This window comes from Bos grunniens, chromosome 26, assembly GCF_055505025.1.
Source record: "Bos grunniens cultivar Pamir isolate PY7600 chromosome 26, Bosgru_T2T1.0, whole genome shotgun sequence".
In the NCBI taxonomy this organism is placed as follows: Eukaryota; Metazoa; Chordata; class Mammalia; order Artiodactyla; family Bovidae; genus Bos; species Bos grunniens.
This window is the reverse complement of record NC_141190.1, coordinates 11,066,669-11,079,045: the sequence shown is the minus strand read 5'-3', so window position 1 is coordinate 11,079,045 and position 12,377 is coordinate 11,066,669. Positions and strand designations below refer to the sequence as shown.

The following is a 12,377-nucleotide window of genomic DNA, read 5'->3' as shown; positions in this document are numbered from 1 at the left end:
CAAAGTAATGCCTCTGCTTTTTAATAAGCTGTCTAGGTTGGTCATAACTTTTATTCCAAGGTGCAAGCGTGTTTTAATTTCATGGCTGTCACCATCTGTAGTGATTTTGGAGCCCAGAAGAATAAAGTCGATCACTGTTTTCCCATCTATTTGCCATGAAGTGATGGGACCAGATGTCATGATCTTAGTTTTCTGAATGTTGAGTTTTAAGCCAAATTTTTCACTCTCCTCTTTCACTTTCATCAAGAGGCTCTTTGGTTCTTCTTCACTTTCTGCCATAAGGTGTCATCTGCATAAGTGAGGTTATTGATATTCTCCTGGCAATCTTGATTCCAGGTTGTCCACCCTTTCTCATGATGTACTCTGCATATGTGTTAAATAAACAGGGTGACAATATACAGCCTTGACGTATCCCTTTCCCTATTTGGAACCAGTCGTTGTTACATGTTCAGTTCTAACTGTTGCTTCCTGACCGGCACACAGATTTCTCAAGAGGAAGGTCAGGTGGTCTAGTATTCCCATCTCTTTCAGAATTTTCCATTGTGTTCCATTGTGTTTATTGTGATCCACACAGTCAAAGGCTGTGGCATAGTCAATAAAGTAGAAATAGATGTTTTTCTGGAACTCTCTTGCTTTTTCGATGATCCAGCAGATGTTGGCAATTTGATCTCTGGTTCCTCTGCCTTTTCTAAAACCAGCTTGAACATCAGGAGGTTCACAGTTCATGCACTGTTGAAGCATGGTTTGGAGAATTTTGAGCATTATTTTGCTAGCATGTGAGATAAGTGCAACTGTGTGGTAGTTTAAGCATTCTTTAGCATTGCCTTTCTTTGGGATTGGAATGAAAACTGTCCTTTTCCAGTCCTGTGGCCTCTGATGAGTTTTCCAAATTTGCTGGCATATTGAGTGCAGCACTTTCACAGCACCATCTTTTAGCATTTGAAAGAGCTCCACTGGAATTCCATCACCTCCACTAGCTTTGTTCATAGTGATGCTTCCTGAGGCCCACTTGACTTTGCATTCCAGGATGTCTGGCTCTAGGTCAGTGATCACACCATCGTGATTATCTGGGTTGTGAAGATCTTTTTTGTACAGTTCTTCTATGTATTCCTGCCACCTCTTCTTAATATCTTCTGCCTCTGTTAGGTCCATACCATTTTGTCCTTTATTGTGCTCATCTTTGCATGAAATATTTCCTTGGTATCTCTAATTTTCTTGAAGAGATCTCTAGTCTTTCCCATTCTATTGTTTTCCTCTATTTCTTTGCATTTATCACCAAGGAAGGCTTTCTTATCTCTCCTTGCTTTTCTTTGGAACTCTGCATTCAAATGGGTATATCTTTCCTTTTCTCCTTTGTCTTTGTCTTTCTCTTCTCTTCTTTTCGTAGCTGTTTGTAAGGCCTCCTCTGACAACCATTTGCCTTTTTGCATTTCTTTTTCTTGGGGATAGTCTTGATCACTGCCTCTTGATCACTCTATCAGATCTAATCCCTTGAATCTATTTCTCACTTCCACTGTATAGTTGTAATGGATTTGATTTAGATCATACCTGAATGATCTAGTGGTTTTCCCTACTTTCTTCAATTTAAGTCTGAATTTGGCAATAAGGAGTTCATCATCTTAGCCACAATCAGCTCCTGGTCTTGTTTTTGCTGACTGTATAGAGCTTCTCCATCTTTGGCTGCAAAGAATATAATCAATCTGATTTCAGTGTTGACTATCTGGTGATGTCCATGTGTAGAGTCTTCTCTTGTGTTGTTGGAAGAGGGTGCTTGCTATGACCAGTGTGTTCTCTTGGCAAAACTCTATTAGCCTTTGCCCTGCTTCATTCCGTACTCCAAGGCCAAATTTGCCTGTTACTCCAGGTGTTTCTTGACTTCCTACTTTTCCTACTTTCTACTTTTTCCCCTATAATGAAAAGGACATCTTTTTTGGGTGTTAGTTCTAGAAGGTCTTGTAAGTCTCCATAGAACGATTCAACTTTGACTTCTTCAGCATTACTGGTCAGAGCATAGTCTTGGATTACTGTGATACTGAATGGTTTGCCTTGTAAATGAACAGAGATCATTCTGTTGTTTTTATGACTGCATCCAAGTACTGCATTTTGGACTTTTTTGTTGACTACGATGGCTACTCCATTTCTTCCAAGGGATTCTTGCCCACAGTAGTAGATATAATGGTCCTCTGAGTTAAATTCACCCATTCCAGTCCATTTTAGTTAGCTGATTCCTAGAATGTCGACATGCACTCTTGCCATCTCCCATTTGACCACTTCCAATTTGCCTTGATTCATGGACCTAACATTTCAGGTTCCTATGTAGTACTGCTCTTTACAGCATCGGACTTTACTTCCATCACCAGTCACATCCACAACTCCGTGCTGTTTTTGCTTTGGCTCCATCTCTTCATTCTTTCTGTAGTTAGTTCTCCACTGATTTCCAGTAGCATATTGGGCACATACTAACCTGGGGAATTATCTTTCAGTGTCCTATCTTTTTGCATTTTCATACTGTTCATGGGGTTCTCAAGGCAAGAATGCTGAAGTGGTTTGCCATTTTCTTCTCCAGTGGACCACGTTTTGTCTCCACCATGACCAATCCATCTTGGATGGCCCTACATGGCATCGTTCATAGTTTCATTGAGTTAAACAAGGCTGTGGTCCATGTGATCAGATTGGTTAGTTTTCTTGGATTGTGGTTTTCAGTCTGTCTGCCCTCTGATGGAGAAGGATAAATGGCTTATGGGACCTTCCTGATGGGAGAGACTGACTGAGGGGGAAACTGGGTCTTGCTCCAATGGGCGGGGCCATGCTCAGTAAATCTTTAATCCAATTTTTTGTTGAAGGGTGGGGCTGTGTTCCCTCCCTGTTATTTGACCTAAGACCAAACTATGGTGGAGGTAATGAAGATAATGGTGACCTCTTTCAAAAGATCCCATGCACACACCGCTACACTCAGTGCCCCCGACTCTGCAGTAGGCCACTGCTGACCCACGCCTCCGCCAGAGACACATGGACACTCATGGGCAAGTCTGGGTCAGTCTCTTGTGGGGTCACTGCTCCTTTCTCCTGGGTCCTGATGCACACAAGTTTCTGTTTGTGCCCTCCCAGAGTCTGTCTCCCCAGTCCTGTGTAAGTTCTGTTGCCTCTATGGTGGGGTTAATGGCGACCTCCTCCAAGAGGGCTTATGCCATACCCAGGTCTACTGCACCCAGAGCCCCTGCCCCTGAAGCAGTCCACTGCTGACTGTACCTCCTCAGGAGACACCCAAAAACAGTTCTGTCTCAGTCTGTGTGGGGTCTCTGGGTCCTGGTGCACACAAGGTTTGTTTGAGCCCTCTGAGCATCTCTGGTTGGTATGGGATTTGATTCTAATCACAGATTACCATAGTAAATAAATCATCATGAGAAAGTCCAAGATATTGATACTGCAAGAATTACCAAAATGAGCACGAAGTGAGCAAATTCTGTTAGAAAAATATGACACCAATAGTCTTGCTCGATGCAGGGTTGCCACAAAACCTGTTGGGAAAAATCACAATATCTGTAAAATACAATAAAGTGAAGCACAACATACTGAGATGTGGCCATAGGACTTCTGCTTTTGGCCATGAAGATGAACTAGTTGCCCCACTGTTGTCTAGAACTAGAAAACCAGATAATAGAGTACAGATTGTCCCTTAGAGGATAGAAACTAATGAGGTGACCCTTATGATCACTCAGATCTTCTGCCCACAGGCTCTTTTCAGACCCCGGTACAGGAGGAACTCTAAGCAGAGAATAGTCTTCTTATCAAGTTGAGGGGCACAGGGTAGTATTTAGGAGGCTGAGGCTGCCAGACTTTTCAGAACAGAGTACTGAAAAGAAGGAAGTTACACAGAAAAAGAGTTCCAGAAATCTGTGCAGAGATTCTTTGAAACCTTTGGCTATTACTATGTGCAGAGATAAGACTCTGAGAGCCAGCAAAGAACAGCTGTGGGTGCTGTAAGCAGAACAATTCCCAGCAATGACATGGGGGTGGGAGATGTTGACACTCCAACCAACCAGAGTAAAGAGAAGCCCTTGAAAAGATGGTGAAAGTACTGGACTCTAGTAGTAGGGCTAAACCAGCCATAGAGTTAAATTTGCAGACCTGCCCTAATAAAGATAGAGACCTGAACTATCAACACCATAGCCACTAGCCACCAGCTGTTGAATCTTTGAAATGCAGCCAGTCCAAACTAGAGATGTGTTTAAAACTGTAACTAAAATACAAACCAGATTTTGAAGGCTTTACTAGGAAAAAAAAGAAAGAATGCAAATAATCTCATTAATAGTTTTTATATTGCATACATGTTGAAATGATGACATGCTGGAGTCCAGCTCCAGCAGCCAGGGAATCAGCCTGAAGGGTTGAGTGGTGTTGGCGGACGATGATGTAGCCTCTGACTCACAGTACGGAACTACATGTTTATTTCAAGCTTCAGGTTTTATTTTCTACTTTGACAAAAGCATTAGGTCAGAGGTTTGACATTTTTAGTTTTCCCCATCCAGATTTATTGTCTCCAGAAATCACTGTTGTCCTACAAACTGAGTTCCTGCTTCAGTGATTCTCTCAGAATCAGCTTTACTATCTATTATCTGGAGAAGGCAATGGCAACCCACTCCAGCACTCTTGCCTGGAAAATCCCATGGATGGAGGAGCCTGGTAGGCTGCAGTCCATGGGGTCACTAGGAGTCAGACACGACTGAGCGACTTCACTTTCACTTTTCACTTTCATGCATTGGAGAAGGAAATGGCAGCCCACTCCAGTGTTCTTGCCTGGAGAATCCCAGGGACAGGGAGCCTGGTGGGCTCCCGTCTATGGGGTCACACAGAGTTGGACACGACTGAAGCAACTTCGCAGCAGCAGCAGCAGCAGCATCTATTACCTACTTTCTCTTATGTGTCCTATACTTAACTTGTGATTACATTGTTAACTCATGCCACATTCCTCAGTTTCTTTCTTATCTTTCTAAATCCTGTTTGCCCCTAGCATCTTAAGATCACTATCTCCTAAAAAGGCTTCTAGCTATTCTTAATTATTCCTAAACCCTAAACTCAGCAAACTTCTTTTGCCATAAATATTTCCCTCACAAGCAGGTCTCAGATAACAATCCTTCTCATGGCCTCAAGCTGCAGGCTATGTGCTCATCCTGGAACATTCTTTGTAAAGATCTTTGAACAAATGTCAATGGTTACTTTATAGATTATTTTCTGGGCACAACTGCAGAAGGCTTTGTGCTTTCTCATGCTTCTCTCAAACACCTTAACATTCTTTCCAGCCAACTCAACCGAAGAAAGGAAAGAACAAGTCAGAATCACAAGGCCTAACTCCTTCATCCCCGGACTGTGCCTGCGAGATGAGGAGAGGGGGTTGGGGCCGTGCCTCCATTTTGTCAGTAATGTGTAACCCAGCTCCCAACAATAACATTTGGGAAATAATGGACTAAACAAAATGTATCATTAAAATTAAATTTTAAAAAAGAGAGATAGTCCAGTGGTCGTTACGGAGCCAGAAATAAAAAGTATGCAGGAAGGAATATTTCAAAATCTTCATTTAGCTTTCTTACCAATAAAACAAATCCTTTGAACTATTTACTTTTTTCTTTTTCTTATATATTTCCAGTTATACATATTTTTAAGAAATTTTATTATTGAAATATAATTGTTTTACAATGTTGTGTTAGTTTCTGCTATGCTATGCTATGCTAAGTCACTTCAGTCGTGTCCGACTCTGTGCGACCCCATAGACCGTAGCCTACCAGGCTCCCCCGTCCCTGGGATTCTCCAGGCAAGAACACTGGAGTGGGTTGCCATTTCCTTCTCCAATGCATGAAAGTGAAAAGTGAAAGTGAAGTCGCTCAGTCGTGTCTGACTCCCAGCGACCCCATGGACTGCAGCCAACCAGGCTCCTCCGTCCATGGGATTTTCCAGGCAAGAATACTGGAGTGGGGTGCCATTGCCTTCTCCATAGTTTCTGCTATATAACAAAGTAAATCAGTTATACATACACATATATCCCCTCCCTCGTAAGCCTCCCTCCCACCCATCTAGGTCATCTCAGAGCACTCAGCTGAGCTACCTGTGCTACACAGCAGGTTCCCACTAGCTATCTATTTTACACATGGTACTGTAATATAGGGTACTACCCAGGTAGTGCTAGTGGTAAAGAACCCACCTGTCAATGCAAGAGACATAAGAGATGCAGCTTCGCTCCCTGGGTTGGGAAGATACCCTGCAGGAGGAAATAGCAACCCACTCCAGTTTTCTTGCCTGAAGAATCCATGGACAGAGGAGCCTAGAAGGCTAGAGTCCACAGGGTTGCAAAGAGTCGGAAGCGACTGAAGTGACACAGCATGCACGCACCATATATATATCAATGCTGCTGCTGCTGCTGCTAAGTCACTTCAGTCGTGTCCGACTCTGTGTGACCCCATAGACGGCAGCCCACCAGGCTCCCCCGTCCCTGGGATTCTCCAGGCAAGAACACTGGAGTGGGTTGCCATTTCCTTCTCCACTGCAGGAAAGTGAAAATTGAAAGTGAATTCGCTCAGTTGTGTCTGACTCTTCGAGACCCCATGGACTGCAGCCCACCAGGCTCCTCCATCCATGGGATTCTCCAGGCAAGAGTACTGGAGTGGGGTGCCTTTGCCTTCTCCATATATCAATGCTACTCTCCCAATTTGTCTCACCCTCCTTTCCCTGCCTATGTCTACACGTCTGTTCTCTACATCTGCATCTCTATTCCTGCTCTGCAAATGCGTTCATCGGTACCATTTTTCTAGATTTCACTTACATGTGTCAGTATACAACACTTCTAGTGCCTAATATATAATCTTGTCATGGTAAGTCCTCACATAATAAGTAATTATGTGTTGTTTAGGAGATATATTCTTAGAGTAGCAGCCTATGGAGGAAATGACTTAACCACTAAAAGCCTTTAAAAAGGAAATACCTCCTGAGAGATCAGAGAATGGATGAAAGATTAATGAACAGGTTACAGTTAGTAATAAATAGAAAAAAGGAAAATAAAAAGCAAGGTCCCACCAAAAAAGAGATAACCAGAAATACCAAAAACATGATTTTACTAAAATATTTTTACTTATATTTTCTATTTCCAGACATAAAGAGAAAACACCTTCCATCAGTGGGAGCTCTTTAGGTAGTTCGGAGCATCCGCTTCAGCTTATAACTTACAACTATACAAATATAAATAGTATTTATTAACATTCACAGTTAATACAAACTTTCAAAAGTGTTTAAATGTAAAAGCAAGGAAGTGATAGTGGGGAGAGGGGCTTGTCTAAGAAGCTACAGAAAACAACAGAAGCAATTCTTAACACCTAGTATGATTTCTGGAGAAGGCAATGGCACCCCACTCCAGTACTCTTGCCTGGAAAATCTCATGGATGGAGGAGCCCTGCAATCCATGGGATTTCGGAGTCAGACATGACTGGGCGACTTCATTTTCACTTTTCACTTTCATGCCTTGGAGAAGGAAATGGCAACCCACTCCAGTGTTCTTGCCTGGAGAATCCCAGGGACGCGGGAGCCTGGTGGGCTGCCGCCTACGGGGTCCCACAGAGTCGGACATGACTGAAGCGACTTAGCAGCAGCAGCAGTATGATTTCACTTCTGCTGTGTATAAGCTGACTTTACACTAACAGAGAACACATGGCAAGTTACTGAGTACTTTGTGGGGGATGGAACAAAATAAGAATCTATCTTATCAGCTTGGATGATAGACATGGGCTCATGATATGCCACAAAGCTACCTTCCATAAGAGCAGCTGGTCTCTCCAAACCAAGCTAGATGTTTCTAAGGGCAGCCCCAGTTTTTCACGAATCATTCAGTGTTTCTTAGAAAGTCCTTTCAAGTCTGGGGATACACAGTCTACCAGGATGCACATCAAGGTGAAAACAGAGAGATGACAGTGATCTAATAATTCTTTCCTGATCAAAATGTTTGACACCTGAGAAAGAAGTGGGTTATTTGATCCAAGTGACAAATATAAAATATTCAAGCATTATAACTGAGTCTGCATTTTCTATGTGAATCCAAAATGGAAATATTTCACTATGAAAGGCCAATAATCTGTGTAAAGATTATTTGTGCAATAATCTGTGTAAAGATCTTAATCCTTATTAAATTTTACGTTCAGAGGATATGTGCAGGTTTTCCCTGAATATACTCCTCTCAAAGGTGTAAACAAAATTTATAAATATGGCAAAATCTCTAGAATTATCAGTGGAGCTGGGGAGGTAATTTAGAGGCAGTTGATCACATCGACTAATTCATGGAATGGGGTCAACCTGTGGATAGGCATGTGTGTTCACATACATTAATTACCTTCACACTGACAGGATCATATGTTACACACTTGAGCATGATCTCAATCTTTGAATTCACACTTTTTTAGACACTTAACAGGCAAGAAGATGAACATGGGTATTTACTCTCACCAGCATTCATCTCCCCAACTAGACTTTAAAAATCCTTGAAAGCAGAATCATGAAATGCTAAAAGCTATTAGCCCTACAAATAGCTTTGTGCAAATATATTAGCTCTACAAATCTAATAAATGAAAAAAGAAAACACACCCAGTAAAAAGCCAAGCCAAGCAATATCTATAGCTACTCAGAACTTATTTGAACATATTTAGAATATTTAGTATATTCTCAGAACTGAGTTAGTTGTTTTTCACTTTAAACCAAGTTTTCATTTTCATTTTGCAAGTTTGCATTTTCACGTTCATTAGTAATGTCCTTCATGACTATGTCACAAATTTTCTCTGCAAGAGCTTTTGGGAGACTTTTAGTCAAAGTGCAATATGCATTTTTCTTCCCATGACTTTGATACCAATTGCGGAGCAGTTGGACCTTCTGTTCAGCTGTTTCATGGACATTGTCATGCATGATATCATCTATTTTGGCTTCCTCCATACCGTTCTTCCGAACAAACTCTTTAACTTCAGTTATTCTCATTTGTTCAGCAATACTAGGGATATATTTACCCAAGTCAACATCTAAAAAATAGAGAACAGTCTCTGAAAATTTGTTTTTCTAAACAAAATTCCCACTTCTGAAAAACCATAGTTATTTCTCTTCTTACTGTACTTAAGAATATGGGTAAGTCCTAGAGATCTAAAGAGCCAATTGGGGAAAAATAAAAACAGAAACAACCTTGAGTTCTTATCCCAGCTCCTTCTATGTCCCCAGTAATTTGCTCTGTACCCTGGGCAAGATACATAACATCTCTGCATCTTCTTTTCTCATCTATATAATAAGAGGGCTGGAAGTGCTCATTTCTAATGCCTTCATGGACCTGATGATCAATGATCCACAAATATAAAAGGTAGGCCAAGGGTTTTTGACCATCTTATCACTGACTCACTGGAACTAGGATACACCAAGAGTAAGTATACAACTGAGTCTACAATTCAGATTACCTAGGAGTTTAGGCAGAGTTTTTCTATACTATACCCAACTGCTTGTGAAGGAAAACAAAGCTTTAAGAATATAGCATCTTATGTTACCTGACTTATTTTTAATAATGAGCATTAGTTATAAATTTAAACACACTGCCTAAGAAACCCTTGTTAGTGAGCAGGAAGAAGTGCAGCCTCAAGGAATAGCAAGACCCCACAATGTGCCACTGAAATTTACAACATTATTTTAACTGCAAAATTAGCCTGTTACTCCCAAGGAAGCCATCTCTATCAAACAAAATGATAAAAATCTTACCTGTTAAATTCAGTTGCCTCCCTTCCTGGGGAAAAAACAAAAACAGAGGGAAGAAGAGAGGGAAATAAAAATATATTTAGAATACTCTAAATGCAATCTTCCAATTCTTCCTTAATACTCAAGGAAGTACACTTACTTGATGTATACAATTAGACTAAATGACTAAGGAGGATTCTTTCACCATTCAAATTTTTATTCTGAAATGTTCCAGCCTAACCAGAAACGAAGGGAATAATGGTTCATTTTTTACAGAGGCAAGAAACCTAAGGGTTTGTGAAATGTGCTGAGATTATTCTTTGCACAGGCACATGAAAAACAACATAGTAAACATCATTCTAACATTTTCTTTACTGTAACGATTTGAATTTTTGACACAAGAACATAGTTTAAGTTGAAATGATTTTGTACTATATTGATTTAAAGAACCCTAAATCCCACTGGCCCCAAATGAGAAAATCAATATTTACCAGGTGAGCAGGTCACTCTCCCCATTGTACCTTTGGCTGTTTTTTTTTTTTTTTCCTCCTTTGGGCACGGCTTGCAGGATCTCAGTTCCCTGATAGGGACTGAACCCAGGCTACGGCACTGAAAGCCACTAGGCCACCAGGGAACTCCTTTTTTTAGCGATGTGACAGGCTTTGATTCCATGTTGGAAAAAGATATGGTGACAGATAAGGTAACAAGTGACTGGAGAGAGCTGAGTTGTGCCTTTAGTGTGGACTTCCAGAGTAATCTCTTTGCTTGGGCATGTTGAATCCATGCTCTGGGAAAGGATATCTCTCTGCATTTCTGTTCATGAATAATATCAACATGGAACGTGGACGCTTGGCCACATCCTTTTGTCAGCTCCCTTTGTGTAAGTGAGAACTTATTAATAAGAATTTATTTGTATGTTATTTGTATAGAAGTTTCTTATAAACTGGGCACCATATCTTAATTCATTTTTGATGCCCCTCTAATCCATGCACACACAAGCACCATAAAGGTTTGCTTTTTAAAAAGTAACAAGTAGGGGGACACATGTACACCCATGGCTGATTCAGGTCAATGTATGGCAAAAACCACCACAATATTGTAATTAGCCTCCAATTAAAATAAATTAATTTTTAAAAAGTAACAAGTAAAAAGCTGAATGACTATTTTTTTAGGATAGCTGATGCACATTTCAACACTTACATCATTTGAGGCTGCAGAGTTGCAATAATCATTTTTTTTATTCCTCTCTCGACTTTTCGCCACTGAAAGATCCAAGAAATATCTATCAGACTCAGGTCTCAGCCTTGTAGGAAGCATGACAGAACAAAGTCTCATACTAAGAGAAGCATGAGAAGAAAGGAGAAATTCATTCACTAAAATTTACAGCAACCAACCACCAAAAGAAGCCTATTTGTCCTGATTTTGAAAACTCCATCCCACTGAGTCAAGTGGTACAGAGATATGCCACATCTTTTTTTAAATTTTTTTTCTATGTGGACCATTTTAAAAGTCTTTTATTGAATTTGTTAAGTCTTCCCTGGTGGCTCAGATGGTAAAGAACCTGCCTGCATTGTGGGATACTGGGTTCGATCCCTGGGTCAGGAAGATCCCCTGGAGAAGAGAATGGCAACCCACTCTAGTATTCTTGCCTGGAGAATTCCATGGACAGAAGAGCCCGGTGAGCTACAGTCCATTCGGGTTGCAAAGAGTTAGACACGACTGAGCAACTAACACACACACTGAATTTGTTCTAGTATTGCTTCTGTTTTATGTTTGGTTTTCTGGCCATAAGGCATGTAGGATCGTAGCTCCCCAACCAGGATCGAACCTACACCCCCAGCACTGGAAGGTGAAATCTTAACCACTGGACCGTTAGGAATGTCCTGATATGCCACATCTTAATGGAGCCATCCAGTTACCACACAGTAGCCTGAAGCTGGCTTTTGACTTACTGTGTGGCCATCGCCACTCTGTCTCGCTCGCTTGAAGCTGGGTGACATGGCTACAGCAGGACACAGAAGCCATAGGTTACAGAAAGTTGACTTCAGTTTGCTGGGAAGTGGCATTATTTAAACATTGAGTTTATATTTTCAGCTAAACCTCTCAAGGCAAGACAATTTTTTTATCTTCAGCTGACCTGGAGAAACAGTGATTTGTTCCAACAGAAAGGAAAAATTGGATGTATCAGTGTCATCAAAAGTTGGCTCTGCCATGTGTTGTATGAATGATCTAATGGGAGTTTTCTAGAATAATTATTGTTGTTGCTTTAGTTGCTAAGTTGTGTCCGACTCTTTTGTGACCCCATGGACTGTAGCCCACCAGGCTCCTCTGACTATGGGGTTTCCCAGGCAAGAATACCGGAGCAGATTGCCATTTCCTTCTCCAGGGAATCTTCCTGACCCAGGGATCGAACCCGTGTCTTCTGCATTGGCAAACAAATTCTTTACCACTGAGCCACCTGGGAAGCCCAGGGTAATTACAAGTATTCCAAATTTTGGTTTACCTGATGATTTTACTAAGTAACTCTTGCATAAAAGGTATGCCACAGTCTTTAAAGTGGATAAATAATAAAAAAAACATGGGGTCTTGACAAGGGAGAAGAGGCACAGAGAGGGATGAATTTATCAAGTGTCTGCTGC

The 12,377-nt window shown here is 41.2% G+C and overlaps 1 protein-coding gene across 11 annotated transcripts in view; it reads right to left on the bottom strand.

The window, feature by feature from the left end:
- Positions 1-12,377, bottom strand: part of FAS (Fas cell surface death receptor) — a 102,045-nt gene that overhangs the window by 61,194 nt on the left and 28,474 nt on the right. For 4 of the 11 annotated variants that reach the window (XR_015155573.1, XR_015155574.1, XM_086378461.1 and 1 more), the window contains exons 7-8: positions 10,939-11,000; positions 9,763-9,787 (exon numbers count right to left, since the gene is read on the bottom strand). Coding sequence is in view for 8 of the 11 variants with exons in the window: in XM_086378461.1 (XP_086234587.1) it covers positions 9,763-9,787; positions 10,939-11,000 (87 nt within the window). In the remaining 3 variants the exon portion in view is untranslated. Of the gene's footprint in view, positions 1-1,344; positions 3,519-7,097; positions 9,045-9,762; positions 9,788-10,938; positions 11,001-12,377 lie in introns of those variants that run through there. The other 7 variants (XR_015155575.1, XM_086378466.1, XM_086378465.1 and 4 more) reach the window with 5 other exon arrangements.